General features: G+C 47.4%; 1 protein-coding gene and 1 long non-coding RNA gene across 5 annotated transcripts in view; one reads left to right on the top strand and one right to left on the bottom strand.

Annotated features, from left to right (window-relative positions):
• The window catches only part of tbc1d32 (TBC1 domain family, member 32), a 55,150-nt gene that overhangs the window by 9,171 nt on the left and 25,519 nt on the right, over positions 1-20,460 (bottom strand). For 2 of the 4 annotated variants that reach the window (XM_058064256.1, XM_058064270.1), the window contains exons 33-37: positions 18,712-18,900; positions 12,306-16,937; positions 12,131-12,229; positions 11,051-11,182; positions 9,407-9,546 (exon numbers count right to left, since the gene is read on the bottom strand). In XM_058064256.1, coding sequence (XP_057920239.1) covers positions 16,818-16,937; positions 18,712-18,900 — 309 coding nt within the window. In that variant the 3' untranslated portion in view covers positions 9,407-9,546; positions 11,051-11,182; positions 12,131-12,229; positions 12,306-16,817. The remainder of the gene's footprint in view (positions 1-9,406; positions 9,547-11,050; positions 11,183-12,130; positions 12,230-12,305; positions 16,938-18,711; positions 18,901-20,460) is intronic. The other 2 variants (XM_058064278.1, XM_058064263.1) reach the window with 2 other exon arrangements.
• On the top strand, positions 3,142-9,591 carry LOC131115914 (uncharacterized). The gene is made up of 3 exons (XR_009123232.1): positions 3,142-4,056; positions 8,516-8,616; positions 9,444-9,591. It is a non-coding gene; the product is annotated as an uncharacterized LOC131115914 (long non-coding RNA).

Genomic DNA, 20,460 nt, shown 5'->3' with positions numbered 1-20,460 from the left:
TGCATCCCTCCATGCATCCATCCATGCATCCATCCATCCACCCACCCATCCAACCATCCATCCATAAGTAGCACTGACCCTGGCCAATATAACTTGAGTGCTGAACGATGATTGACAGGTACGTCGGGCTGGCAGTGCTTTATCCACGGTGGTGACAGAGAGCCGACGAGAGGGACGAGGGGGGGGGGGAGGGGGGGGAGGGGGCAAGTCATTAATGTTCACGAATGAGGCCTCGATAGGCTGCAAATGATTTGAAAGCCCCGTCCCACATGCTCGGTGCCGCTGCTAAAAAAGGAAGAATAAAATGTCTCCCATTTAAAGGACTGCGTCACGACCCCGAGCCTTTGTTGCCTCACATCCTGCTAATGCCACTCTTTAGCTAGCTTTTACTGGCACGCACATGTCGTGTCGGATGGCGCCAGAAATGACACCAGTGTGTCGCTGACTTTGGTGGAGATGATGCATTCAATGAGCAGCCAACCAAGTGCTACGCTGTATGCTATATGCTGTATGCTAGCAGAGGCTAATTTAGCATCTGCTTGCTGATGGAAGCTCATCTTCCAATAGAAATGTTAATAAGCGATGATGAGGCACACGGGTGCTCGCGCTTTTTCATCCACAAATTGATGGCAGCGTCGCTGCACTTTATCTTCCACGGCTGCTGCTGCTGGGGGGCAGGGGGGGGGGGCATCGTGTCGCTCAGTCTTCCTCCTCACAGCCAATCACGCGTGAAGGACGCGTCCCTCATTAGCGTCATCTAGCAGCTCATCAGCTGAGGTGTCCACCTGCGTGAAGCTGCTCCAACCGGAAGTTAGGAAATGGAAGCAAAGACGTTGCCATGGCGATGATGTACAGGAAGCGTGGCATCTGACCAGACGGCGTTGGTCCCACGCCCCTTCACCGAAGGACTGGCGAGAGGTGCTGATGTTGTTTACGTTTTGCTGTCGCCATGACAACCTCATGCCACACGATGCTTTTACCAAAAATGGCCTTTTTTGGTCATTTTCACGATTTAAAATGTCTCAGAGATGTCACAGTCGTGTTTTGGAAGCCTCCATGCTGGAATTTAGACAGTTTCAACGTACTTCAACGTACAAGTAAGCCCAGCTTGTGTGTCTGTGTAGTCCTAAATAAAAACTACACTTTTGGGGTAATCCTTATGTGAAACATGAGCCCACACGGCTTTCCCGTTTCCGTGTCCTGAAGAGAGAAAAGGCCTCAGCATGAGGGAATTCTGTCTACCTTCTACTGCGGTGTAAGTCGTATGCCTCCTCACAATCGGAGATGAAGAAACACGAAGGGGGGGGGGGGGGGGGATTTACTGAACAGAGTGGTCCTTGAGGCCTTTATTACAGAATTTAATCTCCTACAAGATGTGTGATAACATGCAATACTTACAGTGCACACATATTTTGGTGCACAAGAGCCACACTGCAGACTGGAGTGTGTGTGTGTTTGTGTGTGTGTGCGTGTGCACCTTTTTTCATGCACGACATCCTCCTTATGCATAAATTGATGGCTTTGGTGGCTATTATTTACTGTGTCTGCTGCAGGAGAAGGGTGAGCCGCTGTGTGTGTGTGTGTGTGTGTGTGTGCGCACGCGTGTGTGATAATCTTTGATTTTATGTGCGTGGCGCATGTGAAGCAGGACAAAAGGAAATGCATTTGAAGGAAGATCCTGGGCGTCGGCAGTATGAGCGGGTCAAGTGTCGGCGTAAGACAGATATTGATAGCATCATATCTGTCATCGTCATGGTGACCACGGCTCATGTACCTGATTACAGGTGCAGTATGTGACATCTCCATGTGGCATGTCCTGCTAACTTCCACAATAATTCCACTTTACTTCCAGTGGCTATGCTTGGTTTGTCCTAGTGTACTTTCATGTCCAAATGTGAAAAAATATTTTTCTTTTTTTTTCTTAGCCAATGAGCCAACTTCCATCCAACGACAAGAGGCAATGGGTGAACTAATGTAACCCATGTAACTAATGTAACTGATGTAACCAATGTAACCAATATAACCAGTGTAACTAATGTAACTGTAGCTAGCAAGAGCCCTAAGGATTCCATGCAGCCAAGAAGCGTGAAACAGTAATAAAACCGTTGACAAATTCAGATGTCAGTATTCCCTTTTGTTGTCCCGAATGCTTCACTTGAGTAACGCGTCTTTACAATTCCCACTCTTTGCTTTCAAGTCATTTGGCAGCCTTTTAATTAAAAGTCGTCCAGTGATTAAACAGCTGCACACACACACACACACACACACGCACACACACACACAGACACACACACACACACACACACACACCCACACACACACTGGGCAGATGTCCCGGTCACTGTTCCCTGACTGAGAACATTTGCTAAATCCTAATGGAATTCATGGGTTTTTTCACTTGCGTCGGAGGAGATGGCCGCCAACAACACATCCTCCTTTCCAATCTTCTCTACCCTCAAAGCTTACGTTGGAATGCAACCTAACAGAAATCCATGCAAAGCATCAGCTTCCACTTTTCCATGGCTGGAGTAAGACCGGAGGCCAAAGGTTTTCCCAGCCAGGCCAGATGAACAATGGAAGGATGCAACACATGGACAGGAGACATGCTTTTATGGACCGCATGTCAACCCAGCCTTGTCAGACACAGCAGCGAAACAACAAGGTATGGACAGACGACTTGTGAGAGCGCACGTGAAACTCCTTACGGGTTTTCCCTTCATCACGCTGGGAAATGACAAAAACAAACCTCGTTTCTTGTCTTCCAGCGTGAGGGACTAAAGACGCTCTCCAGGCGGCGTGACAGAAAACCAAACAGATGTTTCCTTCCTGGAGCGTTCAAATATTCAAGGCGTTGCCTTCATCGGACGCAGGCAGCGTGTCAGGCGGCAATCGCTACCTCGGCGAAGACACTTAGCGTGACAACATCAAGGTTTGCTGGGCCAGACGTTGGAAGACGTTAGCGGTGTGCAGCTTCATGAATTCCCATCACATTTGTAACCCCGCTGACACGTCAGACTCGTGGTGCATAACGCCTGCATGATGATGATGATGATAATGATGAGCCAAAATTGGGATGTTTTTGTTATGCAATTTTTTTTTTGGTGGGGGGGGGGGGGGGGGGGGTTAGATCAATGACATTTTTTGTGTCCAATCAGCCGCAAATGGCCCCTAAGCCACACTTTGGACATCCCTGCCATATAAACATAAAAGGTAAAAGCAGAAATGTTTAACAGATGATGCTAATAATAACGTAAAGCTTTAAATATGTTTAAATATGCGTACTGTGAGTACTGCAGGTCTTTTTATGATATCAAAGCGGGCCCTTGCATCCTTTCATATTCCTGTTTGGGGTCCTTTGAGGTTTAGACACCCTGGTTATGTTTTTATTAGGACAAATAAACCCATACACGGGACTAAGAAATGTTACTATTACTTAACGAGCCAGCAGTCCAGGCTTCGGGAGGTCCTGGTCTTGGTTCCCTCCGGCCAACCTTGTAGAACTGTGTGACAATACTCAGCAGCATGAATGAATGATTGGCATACTCAGCATCATACTAATGAGCACGTGATGGTCGCAGTTAGCCTTCAGGGTCCGAGTCCCATCGAGTCCCGTGAGAGGAGGCGAGAAGCGTTGAAGGCTGTGTTCTCCTTTTTTGCCACTCCAGCTGATGAGTGGAAGGAGATGAAGGTGGGAGGTGTCGGAACCGAGAGCAGAGGTGAGAGGAAGAAAGAAGATGTGAAAGAAATGTCCGACATGTCCAGGGAGGACACCCTGGTGAGGTGCTGACCTGGATGACCAATGGGAGCGGCTGCTGTTACGGACTACCAAGAAGCTGGTGTCTGCACCTCCTGCTTCCTGGTGTGTTCCTTCTTTGACTTTGGGAAGGGAAAATAATACAAGAAAATGCTCTCTTTTGTCTTCCTGCGCCTCAACATTTTGAAAACACAGGAGTGGTCTTCCTTTGATCCAACGGGCTTTCTTCTTCTTCCATTTTTTATTTAGTCTTCTCTTTTCTGCTGACCGCCACAAGCTTTTGTCGTCCGCCGTGAAGCACGGTACGTCGTTATCTTTTTTCTCTTTCTTTGTCTTATCTGTGCTAATTAGCCACAGGCTGCTGGGCTGTCCCGCTAGCGAGGACAAAGATGTGTCAGGACCACAGAGAATGAAAAGGCGGCTCTGGAAGGCGGAACAAAGACGGCGCCGTACTGACGCACTTTGAACACAGCTTCAGTCAAACTTCAACTTCATTTTTTTGCAAGAGGAAGTCTGACATTTGAGAGTTTCCAACTCGTGTGACGAAGACGATGGCGGGCACAAAGCAAAGTGGATGAAAGCAGCCCCGCGCTTCTGGTCCCCGTTCCGAGTCCTCAAGGACCAGACTACTGTGACATGTTACTTAGCTGAAACCAATCATCTTATCAGGATGTTCTCTGGGCCTGGAGCAGCCGGCGCCAACCTTGGCAGCTCATTAAATGCTGGCTATTGGCGGCAGAACAGGAAGTGGTGTCATCGGGCACGCGGCAGTGATGCCAGCCACCCAACCCCCAAGCCAGCGGACAAACCAGGAACGCTGGACTCTTGCCGAGTCCACATGAAGCAAAGTCAGCGCAATCCTTACTTCCTAGGACGGACTAAATACCCGAACCTGTGTTGGCCGCACAATGATGTCATATGTTGGTTGCACGATCCACACACGGAATCTGCAAGTGCACGCAAATGTACGAAAAACCCATGTTGGCCGTAAGAATGACACAGGAAGATGTAAAACATAAGTAGAGTTAGTTCAACATGACGAGGAACCTCTGTGGCAGGTCTACATGATGTAATACTTCACGTAGAGTTCTCCACAGGATACTATAGTATTGTGTACACCACGTGTTGGTGTGTGATCCAAGATGGCTGAATAGGAAAGCAAGGACATTTCTATCAACACCACGGGATTCAGCGCGGGGTGTTGGAAAACCAAAGGTTTGACTTTATGCTGAAAAACCCGTCTCTCGCGTGGCCACGGTGCCAGATCGTATCCGGATCATCAAACACCACAAAGCAGGACTTGTTTTCCAGCTGGTTGGTCACACGTTCATTCTTAAGCCTGACCTAAATGGACCAGGAAGCCATGATCATTTTACTGTTCTTCCTTCATCTTCCCTTCCTCTCATCTCGTCTCTCCTGGCGTTCCCATCCTAGCTGGAAGTCGGCCTTTGAACCCATGTGACTTTCTGTGTGGCTCGAGGCAAAATAAGCTGAAGATGAGTGAGAAATCCTGATGACTGAGGAGCATCCTTGGCTCCTTAGTGCGACTTTGCAGCCACTGTGGATGCTCCGCCTCCATAATGGATGATTTTCTCCGTATCTGCCATGCACTTTTCCTCCTCACCGCCGGCTTTCCAGTTCTTTTCTCACACTTTCTTTTCACCGGTCTTCTTCCACAACAAGGGGGCGCCGCTGGGAAGCAGCTGGAAGATTCCATTAAAACATTCCGTAGTCGCCGCTTGAGATTCTGCTCATTGGGCTCAGTGTCGGTGCAGCTTAATGCTCTTTGTAGGAGCCTCTGCAGTGACAAGAGGATTTAATGAGCGTCTGTAACGAGGTCTACTTGAGCAGCACGGGCCAAAATCAATAGTTGGCCGGCAATCTATTCCGCTAGGAGGGGGGGGGGGCTTCACTTTTGGAGGCTTTCAATAGCACATCCGGCATGAAGTTGGTCCAACCCAGCGGCGCGTCACAAACAATGAAGACACAAATGACTGAATGGATTGTTGAGTAGGCCACTTCATTAGGAACAACAGCTGGTTAGATCCAATGCAGCCCCGATTCAGAGCCAGCTGGGGCGATGGGCGACATCAGAGCATGCTAGGAGTGCATGGAACATGCATGGAAATGGAAAGCCTCCTCCCGGTGTCTTGATTTGCATCCAGATACGGTATCTCCAAGGTAGCGGATACGGGAATTACACGTGCATCATTTTTGTATTGTTATTTTTCGGTGTCAGTGCAAGTTGACTGAGTGGCGGCACCTGCCTCAGTCATCTATTGCGCAACACACCCCAACATAAAAGTGGCTAGTTCCTCCTCTAATGAGGGGAGGTGCATTAGGCTGTATGAATTATCTATGAGACTTTATAAATGTGGCCATCCAAATAAGGGAAGCGTAAAGCAATGAGCTAACAGATGGAGAGTCTGCAGAGGAAGGCGGCCGATCAATCAGTCAATCAATCAATCAATCACTGTCAATTCTCTAATTGGCACATACGCAGGCAGGGACTGATGGCGTGACTGGGATCCGCTAATAGCACTAGCATTCCGTAGGAAGGTGAAATCCCTCCAAGGCTCCTGGATCCCTGCTGCTCGCTTCTGCCTGTTGAGACGCCCCCCCTCCGGTCGCCATGACGACAGGCTTTGTTTGCGGAAGATGACGCTTCCTCTCCGACATAACACCCTCTGTAGCTTTGGGCTGTTGAGCCAAACCACAGCACAATATATAGGATAGTATATATTATATACTAGTATATATAGGCAGTATATGGTACAGTATATCCAGTATATGGTAGATACAGTATATGCAGTATACAGTAGATGCAGTATATGGTAGATGCAGTATACGGTATATCCAGTATATGGTATATGCAATATACGGTATATCCAGTATACGGTATATAGTACAGTATACCCCCCCTCTTGTTTCCATCCATCCATCCATTTTCTATGCCGCTTATCCTCACCAGGGTGGAGGTGCTGGAGCCTATCCCAGTTGTCTCTGGGGGAGAGGCGGGGTCCAGCCTGGACTGGTGGCCAGCCAATCCCAGGGCACATATAGACAAACAAGCATTCCCACCCACATTCATACCTATGGACAATTTGGGGGGGGGGGGCAATGAAGCAAACAGTGCTGGCGTTTGAGCACAACCCATGGGGGGCCCCAAACATGATTGACATCCTGGGCTGTCTGCTATGTTGTGCATAAGAAGCAGCCTGTTTTCCAACAAATGTTGAGAAGTTGTTGCTTTGAAGTACTTTAGTTGGACGCCCCCCGCCTCCCTCCCCAGGCGAAGGTTAACGCCCCCCCCGTTGTTGTTGTTGAGCAATCAGCGTGAGAGCTTTGTGAGGACAACATCTGTCCACGTCTTTCTTCCTTTGGCATTGATTCATTCCCTCTGATGTTCCTCGAGAGATGACGCCACCCCCTCCTCACACAACCCCCCCACCCCCTGCTTATGTCTTCGTCCCGCCATCGCCAGCGGCAACACAAAGAGAACTTTCTCCCCAGTGAAGATCAAGTCATGGTCTCTGAGGTGTTGTTTCACTTTGGTCTTCAGAGGAGCAGGAGGGGTCTTTTTGATGCCTCTCTTGGGGGGGTTTGGCTGCCGTTTGATGCAATGACCTCGCCGTCTTCATCAGCAAACTTGGACACCACGTTCATTAAAGAATTCTCCTGTCTCCTCGTGATCGTCGCTCCTCGCCCGAGGAACCCAGGCGACATTCATCATTTCATCTCACCTGCTGCACCGAAAAGAAAATACTTCTGGATGTCTCCTGATGGAAGTATCGGATTTGGGACTTAACACGACGTCATCCAACACCCTGGAGATTGCACACTTTGGAATTACCGGGAAGAATATCACTTTGAATATCACATCTATTCACAACCTGGGTTTCCCACTGGAGCCTTCCCAGGCCTGCTTCCTCATGGAACGACACGTTGATGGGATGGAGGTGGTCCTTCCACAGGAAGAACATCTGGAATGGAGGGCAGCAGCACGCCATCCACAATGTTGACAGTGATTGCTTCCCCCGCTTGAGATGAATCTCTTCAGCCGTGAATTGTTCTCCAAGGCTTCCTTTAGCTCCTCCCACATTTAGGCGACCGTGATTCCAGCCAATCATCTCCATATGATTGAAAGAATAAATAATATCATATCTGCAGTGTATTGGTGCAGCTTAGGCCCGCATTATGAAATACGGCTTTTCATAAGACTGAAATCCTAAAAAGAAGAACCAGAAGAAGCGGGCGTAGACTGAAGGAGGAGGATGACGAGCACCATGCTGCTCCCGTCCCCATTAATATAAGCCGCTATCATGGTGGCATTAATATAAAAGAGAGCCGGGGGCTTTTACGCTTTAATTTGTTTTCAGGGCCGCCTGGCAATCATCATCATCATCATCATCATAACCATCTCATGGCTGGACTTAACCGCCTCGCTGCGTTTTCATCCTTACAAGAATCATTTGGCCCGTTTGTGCGACTGCTCGCTATCTATCGCCAACGTTTGTTTTCCTTTTCACGCTGAATGAACAATCGAGACGCTCACAAGAAGAGACAGAGGCGGCGGAGGCCATTTTCCACCCATGGAAGCCATTGCTTTCATATTTTTAGAGCTGAGCTGACAGTGAAGTCATGTTCTTTTCATTCTGACGTCACTCAAACCTCCATGTTTACACATGCTTGAGATCAGTCCGCTTGCCCTGTACGACGCACCGACACCTTGCCGACTCATCCTCCCGCCATTCCTTACAGAATGCCTTAAACAACCAGCCATGGGGCCAATAAGGATGTGGGTGGCAGCAATTTCATGCAAAAGCTGAGAATTCCACCTCACCAGGATGCATCAACATGAGGTTCCATCAATTCCTTATTCATATTTATTTCACTTTTTCTGCATGTTAAATATGATTATTCTGTCTTTTTGGTCATATTTGGGGTGTCTGGGATGGATTCATTGGATTGACACGATTTCCTATGGGAAACATTGCCTCGTTTTTTTGTATGTTTTGGTTTTCATCTGACCTTTTGGAACATGACAAAAAACTGTACAGTACAGTACAGTACAGTAGAGTACAGTACAGTAGAGTACAGTAGTCCCTCATTTATCAGTTATTTGGTTCCAGACATAAAGATGACAAGTGAAGTTCACATAATAATTTCATAGTTGGAGTACGGAAAACCTGTTTATGAGCTTTGAAATACAGTTTATAACATTATTAGAGCCCTCCATATATGAAACAACACCCCTATAGTCACCTTCACACTTCTATTACACAATATATATAATATATAATAATACATAATGTAGACCCCCACATGTCAGCATTGGGAGTGTTTCTGTTTTTCTTCATTTCCTGTACAGTACTTGTACATTACTTCCTGCTGTGGCGATTGTCTCATCAATGTGACATCACTGACACCTAGTGACCAGTGCAGCGTACTACATACAGGATCATCACAATATGATTACTACAGTATATCATTCATTCATTACTAGGGGCCTATGATTATTAATTATGCTTAATTAAGGCCAAAGTCAATCATGAATCCCACCCAGCAACCTCGATAAGATGCTAAGATGGCTCCTCCCCTGCCACAGCCTTAAAGTACCTTAACGTTGTGCCTGGGAAGACTTGTACTCACCCTCCAGCAGGATAATCTCCGCATTCCTCCGCTGCAGCAACCTTGTGGACCACCTCGTCCACATCCTGGTCCAACAAGTCCTGGATGAGCTGAGCTGGAACACGTGGTCAGACTTTCACCAGGGGAAGAGAATCCATTTTCTGTGGAGATATAAAACACACATTTGCCTTTAATGACAAAAAGACGTGTTCTGTCTCCCTCTCTTACACACACTCACACACACGCACACACACACACAGCACATGTGTAGTCACACTTGACAGGCTGTCAATTTCAGCCAGCAATCAATCAGTGACATTCAGATTTGACCTTCTAAAGAGAGTGCGCGACGTTTGACTGTGGACCCCCCCCCCGACGAGCCCCCATAAATCCACCTCGTCATTCTCCTCTTGTGGACATTTGCATGTGTGTGTGCGTGTGTGTGAGCTCTCCAGAGTGTTGACATTAAGAGGCGGGCCACGCCGTGCTAACACTCTGACATTGGCCTGACATTTTCCTCCTGCTGCTGCTTTCTAACCCCCCCCGCACATGGCGACGCAGCCCCCACGCACGTGCACACTTGTCATTCACGCTGGTGCACGTCTGTGCAGCTTCACAGACGCAAACTAAAGAACTGTGGGATGAAAAGCTGACAGAAAATATATTTTTATGCTACGGTACAATATGCATTATTCATGTGGGAAATGACATGGATCAATCCAGACATGAGTATTGGGAAAATGGACATGTGAGTGGACTTTTAGTCCACTGGTGAGGTGAAAGGTCAATGATGGCCGACTTCATTGAGTCCCTCCACGTTCATCATCATAACGACTCAACAAGGACGTTTAGGGGAAGCGTTTTGTCCCGTGGAGACGCCTTGTCATGTCTCTGTGACACGCGGGTCACATGACTCGCACCAGCAGTGAAGTGGCGTCAGGTGATGACGCTTGGCTACCTGCTGACCTTTCACGCAGTACAATGAGGGTACAAGAGTTGCGCTGACATATCAGCAGACGTATCTGCTGCCACACCCCCCTGGGTCCCCACTCTAATATCTTATCGGCTGCCTGTGGTGCCTTCATGGCCCCAGGGTAATAAGTAACGTCATTCATTACGGTGAACCAAGGCAATGATTGGCCAAAGGTAGAGAATGATGCTCGGCCTTCTCTTCAGGCCGTTTGAGAACAGAGATATATTTTTGGCCATCATTTTCAGATGCCACAAAAACTGGGGCGGTGTGCAAAAACCAAGGTACCGATGTACTTTTTAAAAGTAACTTGCAAACATTGAATATTTTATGCGGCGTCCTTAAAGTGGTCATGAGAGGAAACATCATTGCCAGCGTTAAAAAAAGAGAGAGAGAGAGAGAGCGAAGGATCTGAAACAGGAAAGAAAAAAGCTACTTGAGATGAACAAGAACATAAAAGCAGTCAGGAGCCGCACTCGGCTTCTACACAAGATGGAGCAACCATTTGGATGGAATGTACCACATGGAAGTAGAAAGGAAAGTATGATGTTTTTTTTTTACTTGCCCATCATAGTGAAATATGAACACATACTTCTTTCCCTTTTCTGTGCGTTTTAGCACCAGAGTTTGTCATTTTGAGTAAATAATGAGTTAATATGAGCTAGCTAGCAACGGACGCCATGGGAAATACCTACCTATAAAAACTGGGTGTATTTGTATTAGTATTTGTGATGAGATCCCACACCAAGGTTGCTTCTCCTCGTATTGCACGTAGATTTACATTACGTTTGTATTGGCCAACTCCCAGATTCGTTCACAGGGAAATCCTAGGCGAGAGAGAGAGAGGCGGAGAAAGAGATCCTTTGTGGAAAAGGAAGAAGAATGACATCATCACACAACAGAGTAGAAACCAAATGAGAGCAACCTCCTGGCTGTGATGGTCTGCTGTCTGAAAGGCTTAGCCCCCACGACGCCACGAGGTCTGCTGGCCCAGATATTCAAAGGAAAAAAACAAACTGTTGACAAACACGGAATCCTTGGCAGCAGTCCGGCCGACCCAATGGTCCGGCGAGCAGATCATCCCGGTCACATGCCACAGGGTCACTCCGTGTGAGCTCATATCAGGGGCGTGATGGAGGATGGAACCATCAGGTGGGATCCCTGGGGGGACAGCACAGCCCCCTCCCAGGGGGATGCTCCATCTTTTTGGGTGAGGAATGACGGTAATGCTAAGGGAGATGTTGGATGTTTATGACTCATGCTGAGTCATTCACCAAAGAATATTTGCTTCGACTCTTTAGCATTTTTGTCAAGGTTCGATTCCGACATGATGCGATCCGATATTTAATGAGCAGGAAACAGCATAAAGACAATAAATGAACATGCTGTTTGAATGGAGGTGTGCTTAGTAAATAAAAGCCAAGTAGCTCACCTGGTCTTTCTTAGTTTAATAGGTTTAAGTAGGTTTAATAGTGCTGGGAGTTGGATACTACTACACTATGATACACCTGCACATGCAATCCAAACTGTCCTGGGACAGCTGGGCTGGGATAGGCTCCAGCACCCCCCGCAACCGTCGTGAGGATAAGCAGTTGAAAATGAATGAATGAGTTTTACTGAAACTGGCCTTGGTGGATCGCTGAGTTGAATGAACTCACAAAAATCCAACCAAAAAATATCAGCAGATGTTCAGCTTTGGCTCCAGCAGTGTGTGTTGTGTGTGTTGTGTGTGTGAGTGAGTTACAGCTGCTCTGTGTGTCGCCTCGCTACTTTACCGTTTCATTTCCGCCCTCCACTGGACTGAGACGAGTGCTGGAGGACACCAGGGAACAACCGGCCTTCATCGGCGGTGGCGCCAACTTTGTACATTTGCACTGTGGAGAAAAAGTAACATGGTTTTTGTTGGTTTGTACTTCATTCAATGGCCATTTATTGAAAACGTCCTCTTACTGTTTGGATGTGGAGTCTCGCGGGTCTTGAGAGCCAGCCAGCCGTGTCCGAACAGATTTGTTTACGGCAGTTACAGAACATAAACATCAGACAACACGATTTCTACTACACAGCATGTGACATCACAGAAGCACCATCATGAAGATGCAAAGGAGGAAGTGATGTACAGAAGGTTCTTTCCAGTACTGACAGTGCAGACCATGTTTTTATTATTGGATGGAAAGAAACAGGAAGACATTATGACATTTCTAGAGTTTTTACAGGCCAACATTGTGAGTAGCTTCACATCTCATTGGAATATGACACTTGTTTATTGACTGAAAGCTCGGGCAGAACCGGGATATTATCGGACTTATGGGGATTTGAGTCTGACTTCCTCCCAAATCCGAAGATAAATACAAAACACCTAGTGGGAAGAACTGCAGTCAGGAGATGCCGGCTGGAATAAAGAAAGATTTCTCCATATCCCAGACTCGTGTATCACTCTGCAAAAAATGATCCAGCAAGTGAGTAGCAGGTAGGGTCAGAAGAAAGAACAAATACCCGATACCATCTTTACTAAAGATGTTGCGACCTTTTCCCAACAATTTTCCATGGGACTGCTTTGTCACCGAGCTGTGCTGTCATTGGATTTCAATGCACACAAGCAACAATAAGCTCCAATGTGGGAAATATTGACCATAGCAAATGGATATGCTAATGGCGAAGTCCCTAAAGCCCCGAGGTGTTCCGCCAAGGCAGCACATGCATGTCAAACGGAGATGATGCACAAAAGGAGAAAAAGGGAGCTGAACCAAGGAGGAATGAGGATGAAGAACATTAAATCTTCCCAAGAAGATAAGTGCAGAAGTGACAAAGTATGGAATGCAAACATAAGAGGAGAAACGATGGCGGGATTGCCGTCACGGACCACTTCACAACCAGCACCCGCTTCAGGTGAGGAGAGATAAGACGTCGCCTCCTCCTGGATGAGAGCAGGCCGAGACCTTGCGGTTGCCTCATCAGGCTGATTAGCACCAATTAGCTGCCACGCGAGCACCGGCGTTGAAAAGTCGATAATGAAGAACAACAGCGTGGCGCAGCGTTGTTAAAGGCCACCATTAACCGCCATCATCGCTAAGCTTTAGCCTCCTTGCCAGGTCGAGACGGCCTCCGCGCCGCTAACGAGCTTTACGCAGCTAATTGAAATAAACAGTGCATTATGACGGGATTAATGAGTCGCTTGATGCCGTGCGGGTCAAACTAGACGATGGAGGGAAGGTGAATTGCCAGACTGCCACATACTCATACTCAAAGATGCTGGTTTTGTACTTTTACAGCTTGGGATCATTTTGGTCCAAAACAGGAAGGGAGCAGAGATGAATCTAGAATTGGGCCAAGATGGGTGGACACACAAAAACCAACAATGGAAGACATGTCGCATTGTTGTATTGTTGTATTACTCCAACCTACAGATCCTAGTGTCAGTCAGTACCTTGGGACAGGGAAACAGTATCCAGAGAAAACCTAGTATGGTTCTAGTTTAAAATCACGGCTAACCACCAGTCCACCAAGTCGCTCCAGTTGCTTAAACTTCATAAATCAACAGATTGTTCTCTCTTTCTTGGGACTCAAACCAAGACGTCTGATACAGGGGTTCAGTATGTATCTTGCTCAAAGACAGCTGGTCATGGCAGGCCACGGGAGACAAGGGTTTGAACCCACGACCTGAAGGTTGAGAGGTGAGCGCCTACCAGCTGACCGGAGCATCCGCCAAAAAATGGACAGGTTTTCCTACATCCATAGCTCCTGACTACGGAACCACTAAAAGCTGCATATCACCGTCAACCAGCAGCCGTGGTGAAAGTTGTTCCTTCCTTTTGAACTCCACTCAGCGACACGTCACTGAACTCTCTGACAAATCCAAGACTGTCTTCTCGTATAAAAGAGCCTCTCGTCTCAAAAAGGTTATCTGTCCCCCCAGTGTGCATCAGCTGGTGCGGCGTCAGGCCCGCTGAAGTGTCGGGAAAAGGGGGTCAGATGTCGCCTCACTCCACAGAAGTTTGCTCTGTAAAAAACGGCGAGGGACGCCGGGCGCCTTCGTCAGCCCAACCGTCAGGAGGTGACCCGGAGGAAGCCTCTGGAAGCTTTTCAACTGACAGACTCAAGTCCGGCTCTCTCTCCCCACTCGGAACGCTGCTGAGAAGGCCGTGTGATGCTGAGAGACACGTCTAATACGCGTCACATATCGCAGTCCCTCGCACCAGCTCAGCGCTTCCTCTTCCCTCGCAAACGTAAAGCGACGCGACCCAGTAATGATCCTCAAGTCAGCAGAAAGACACAAACCGAAACAGACTCATTTCATTTGGCAGAAGCAAAGCTGCTTTCAAGTGCTGATCTGGAACCGGAACCGGTACCAGGGTCCAACCCTAATGAGGAAGACAATAACAACAGCAGAAACAACCAGGGAGTTTTAGGGACACACTCAGAACTCAGCTTCCACAGCGAGCTGTCCAGCTGAATCTCATCTAGTAACTTTTATTGCAAATGTTTACGTCAACCTCAAGCGAGCACGTGAGGACGTGATAATCGAACATTTATGATCATAATATTGTGTACATTAAATTACATTATGTCATATATTTATCTTCCTAAGACTGTTTTATTGTTCTTTGCACTCCTAATTAGTTTGTTTCTTTCAGCCTTTTCCCTGATTACGGGGTCGCCACAGCGGATATTTTTCTTAAAAGTATGACATCATTCTGACTTATTTTTGTACCATAGATCATCAGCTTTACTGTTCTATATGATATGATATGATATATATTTCCAACCCCCACCAAGGGACATCTGTCAACAGGAGTTGAATTAAATATAAGAATTCAGCCAATCCTGAAATGTCTGTGGTGTTGATCCAAGAATGGATTTTCATCAAGAGAGAATCAATAGTTTGATGGAAAATGGCGACGTTATAGGCCAACAGGCACCAGTGGAATTAATTAGCAGTGAGATTAAAGAAACAAGTCAAATTAACCACGCTGCGGGATCCCATGTGAACAATAAAGCGGTGGCGCTAGGAATGCCTTGTCCTGAATAATCATTTACTGTGTCGCAGTAATAACCATTTGGACGTACACCTGATTGATATGTGGACGTGAGTGTTTGTCCCCGCTGGCCAGTTTCATCACTGCAAGGTAAAGCAGTGTTTTGTTTTCCGTGGAGGCTGGAGGCTTGCATACGTTACTGTTAGCATAAAATAATGTGCCTTATTGACAGTGTTGCAAAACACAGTCAAAGGATACTGTAGATTTTACATGTCTGCGGCTGTTTTAGGTTTTGTTTCTTCGCCTTCTTGAGGCAAAATATGAAAGTCATTAGTGGCCGCCCCCGTCTGCCTGACAATCCACTTTTAATGAGCGTGTTTTCCACCTGACGTTTGCGTGTTTATCTTGTCGTGTGCTGCTTGGAAATGCGCCGCTCGGTCTGTCTGCTGCGGTTAAAACAGCAATAATTCATATTTCAGTCAATGTGACAAACAAACTCTACACGTCCCCACAATGGGAGGCAGGCCATTAGCATTCCTGTCACACCAGACACACAATACCCGCCGCCGACCAGGCAGGGAAAATTAATATTAATGAGGCCAGCGGCTTGCTGAGCCTTGGAATTGCTAATATTGCTAATAGATAATGTCACTCAGCTGAACTGACTGCTAATCACGGCCTATCATAGGAATCCCCACAAAAGTGGCGGCGTCACGTGACTGGACACTAGTGGTGATGTCATGATGAAGAAGAATTAAATGTTACCTGGCAGGCAAAGTTAAATATGCCAGAGGACCTTTTGTTGTCTTCTGGATGACCGAAGTCATGCTTGCTCATGGCCGACGCCGCTACACTGTCACCAAACACCAAACTTGCTGGAAGGCGCCGCCCCACCTTCTCAGTTCTGACCTGGGACAATTTGGGAAGGGGGGAGATGTTGTGAGCGGATTTCAGGCCATCAGTGTCTGGGATGAGTGACACGAGGCAGAGGGTCGCCGTGGTTACTGATGAGGCTTTATCACTGTGACGCAAACGTCCTCATGCATCTTTCATTCCGAAGCGGCGCTCTCTAACGTGTCCCGGAACCGATGTGTCCCACGACATGCTGCTGCAGGTACGTGGCTGCAGCTTGACACCTGATCTTACAGCTTGGCTAACTTTTGGGAGAAAAGGTGCAGAGGCCAATGATGACAAGGGGGCGCATTCTCTGCAAATGCTCAAAAGGATGGGCAATGCTGCCGGGGAGCATCGTCAGTCACATGTGACACCGTGCTCTCCGCCACAATGACCGCCAGCACCCAAGGAATAAAAGCATCAAATTATGCTTTTGGCCCCAGAAGTACTAGGAAGTACTATGAAGTACTGTGAAGTACGGAGTTGGAGCTTGGATCTTGAGGAGCACCTCCACTGTTGCTGTTTTTGTTCGGTGGGGGGCCTGATCTGGAAGGTTTTGCACACCGCAGACCAGCACGAGCATTCGGCTCTACGGTCAGTCGGCAGGCTTTCCAATCGTTTTCATGTCGGTGAGAACAATGCTCCGGTAGCGTCTCTCCAGAACTTCCATGAAGTCCAGGTAGTTGCAGAATTTGAAGCCCTTGATTGGCTCCTCCTGCAAACACAAAGTAAACAAGTGTTACATTTGGAGACAAGCGTCTTTGTTTATTTTTAAACATATATTTAATATAATTATTCATATAATATTAATTCTTTCATTCCTTTTCTACCACTTAGCCTCACAACACCCTGGACTGGTCACCAGCCAATCACAGGGCATATAATATTAATAATTATTTTTAATATTAACATAATATAACGAGGTCGGGAAACGTTTATTTTTATTTATCGTGCATTTCATCGATTATGGTGACAGGCCCGTCATCCAAAAATGATCTTTTAAATCAAGGAAGCGGCTCCCATCAATATCCCACCACTCCTGACCCACACGACATCCCTGTTCATCGACAAGTTGTTGTTTTGGTCGGATGAACATCAAATCCAAATTGGGGCTCAAACCCTGCAGGGTGAACGCGGTGCCTGTATCGTGGCCGGTCCATCGGTGTTGCCACGGCAACATCAGAGACTCTTTACCAGCCAGCGTAGCATCAACATCATGAAGAAGCCGTCATGCTGTCACATGTTGTCGCGTTAATTTGCTGCAACGCGGCATCACAAACAAACGATGCTCCTGAGACGCACCGCAACCGTGTCACTGCCAAGGAATCCCGTAAGCGCACGGCTGCCGGCCGACCGCTCCAAAGTACAGCCTCCCACAGCAGTGCACGTTCTTCCCACAGCAGTGCACGTGCTTCCCACAGCAGTTAACGTCGTCCTCACAGACTCACAACCACTGGAACAAGTCGTTTGCCACTTGGAATTTTAATTTGGATGAAATATAGATTTCACTCCTTGTGAAACAGGCCGTGTGTGTGTGTGTGTGTGTGTATAAAATACGCCCTTCACATTGTCCCCACAAGACAAAAACGAGAGCCAGGAGAACAAGAAGCCGGAATATCTAAAAGTTAATGGTTCAATTCAGGATAGGAACTGTCTCTCTAACACATACACACACATATACACGTATACACACACACACACACGTACACACACACTAAAAGTGTCAAAGAAACTCATCCTTTCATTGTTCTTGTGAAGACCAGTCAAAATGTCTGTGCAGTAAAAGGTGGGATAGCAAAGGTTTTACCACACAACCATAAAAGACAACAGCGTGCACACACACACACACACACACACACACACACACACAATGCGTAAGTGTGTGTCCTGCAGGCATATCTGATGATGGCACTCATTACGCCAGCGTCCTGTGATAAAGCCTCCCCTAACTGTTCTTTTATTCACAGGAAGTGGGCGGCGGCTGATGGCGATGTTAACACGGCGGAGATAAGACGCGCCGGGACGCTTAATGAGTGTCGAGCCTCGTTCAGAGTTTATTTGGCCGGAACGACTCGTGGAGAGCTTCCCCGTCAGCTCGGCTCTGGCGTGGGCGCCATGTGAGAGATAATTGTTGTTCGCTTGTTATGGACGTCCGTCTTCATCATCATCACATGCAGATGGATCACGGCTGTTACTGCGATATTTCTCAGTACTCCATGGATATATGAAACACTAAAGACATTTTTCATTTCTTTTAAAGTGAGAATATTATGAAAAACAAACAAAACGATAAAATTGGGTTGGCAAAAGAACTTCTAATATTACGCGAATAAAGTCATAATATTTCAAGAAGAAAGTTGAAATAGTTGGAACAGTTTTTTAAAACGCAAAAATGAAAACGATGCAAGAAGAAAGTTTCAATAATTGCCAAATAAAAACAGTAAAACTGGGCAAGGAACCAAAGATGCCCCGGGTGCGGCCTGACCCACCTTGAGGAAGACCTGCAGCTGGCGGGCCTGCGTGCGGCGCAGGAGGTCGGGCTGCAGGTGTCGGAAGAGGGCCATGCAGGTGTAGACCTGGTAGTCGGGGCCCAGCAGGACGCAGGTGCACACGTAGTGGCGGATTTCAGGCCAGTCCAGAAAGTTCCAGAAGCACTGAGTCAGCCAATGGAGACAGATCTGTGGGAGGACCGCAGAAACCAAAATTGGAACTCATTCTGTTTATGAGTAAACATATTAGATGTTTGGACGCAGAAACACGCGCGCACACACACACACACACGTTGGGAGTGTAATTTAGCATTTTGCTGAGTCTGCCCCCATCATCTGTCTGGAAACGTGGAGGAGGGCTGGCTGGCGGCGGCGTTGAATATTGAAAAGGGATTATGGGATGTGGAGACAAGTTGATGCACGCTGATGTTTATTTCTCTTCCTGATCAACAAGCTCCGCCCACCCGCAAAGCACCACCGTGGCTCCCTCGATGAGGAGACAATCCGCACAGATGCAAACACGCCACCCAGACCGGAAGGAATTGGCATGCGAGATGTGTCTGATATTCAAAGCAACAACATCTTTCATCACGGCACGCTCCCTCCGGGTTCTGCCCGCCTTCCTACCAAAGTCTTCCAGCTTTGGGCTTGTCCCCTTAGATGTCAGGACAGCAGGTCACGTGTTTCCATCTTGCTACGTCTGTTCCATCTTCTTCTACCAGCCCTACCGTCTGCATGGACATCTAAACTAAGGCTGGGCGCCGCCCGAGTGCAAGCTATTTATGTTCTGCGGTGCTTTTAGTGTTTAATATTGCTTTATTTATGACTTTCGTATTGTTTGGAGTAGCTGTTAGCTAGGCCGAGCTAGGCCAAGCGACGCAGAGCAATCGTCTCCAAACATCAGGGCCAACCTCTTTGTCGTTCACGAGCGTCCTGCAAGTCCTTTGTCACCAAGGATTCCTTCTCCATCCACTGAAACACTTAGACAAAGTCTACCACGTACAAGTATCTCCTTCACTTGCTTCCTCAGGTGTGTGGGAATCTTTCAAAAGCTTTCCAAAGTGTGTGCGGAGGTGGGGGGCATCATCACCTTGAAGAGTGTGAAGACGAGCAGAATGTTAAACTTGTCTTCTCCGCGTCTGAGGTGCAAATTTTCACCAGGCATCGCGTGAGCCTCGCCTGCCATGGAGCCATGGAGGACGCCTTCAAAGGCTCCACGTTTCAAGGACGAAAAATAAATACAAAATCCAGAGCAACAAAAAACACCTCCATGCCATTTGGGGTATTTTCAAGTCAAAACAGGAAATAGAATGTCCTCCAGGCTTCTGTTTATGTGTTGGCTTGTAAAAGCAGGACCATCTATCGTTTCTCTGAGCCCACACACTAATCCATCCAGAAGAGAGGAGATGAACATGACTCAAGAAGGTACTGAGGTCCTGTTAGAGGTTCCTTTCAGCTTGTAGGAATGGAATATTTTCCACACAGGTCTGGATGGCACTGTGCAACATGTATGTGAGCAATAACATGATCACAAGACCTTACACCTTGTTGTTTTGAATCATGCTTCACACACTGTTTCAGCCACCCTGTGTCCCGGACTTGGACTTCATTCACAACTGGCACACAGCTACGTCATCATGGCATCAGACAAACATGACCTCAAACGACTCAAGTAAATATTCCATTCCCAACACAGCACAAACTGGATGGGACTCGTGACTTTACATGGGAAAAAGCACAACAGGAATA

This window comes from Doryrhamphus excisus, chromosome 1, assembly GCF_030265055.1.
Source record: "Doryrhamphus excisus isolate RoL2022-K1 chromosome 1, RoL_Dexc_1.0, whole genome shotgun sequence".
Classification (NCBI taxonomy): domain Eukaryota; kingdom Metazoa; phylum Chordata; class Actinopteri; order Syngnathiformes; family Syngnathidae; genus Doryrhamphus; species Doryrhamphus excisus.
Note: the sequence above shows the minus strand (reverse complement) of the source record. Positions and strands in the feature narration are given on the sequence as shown.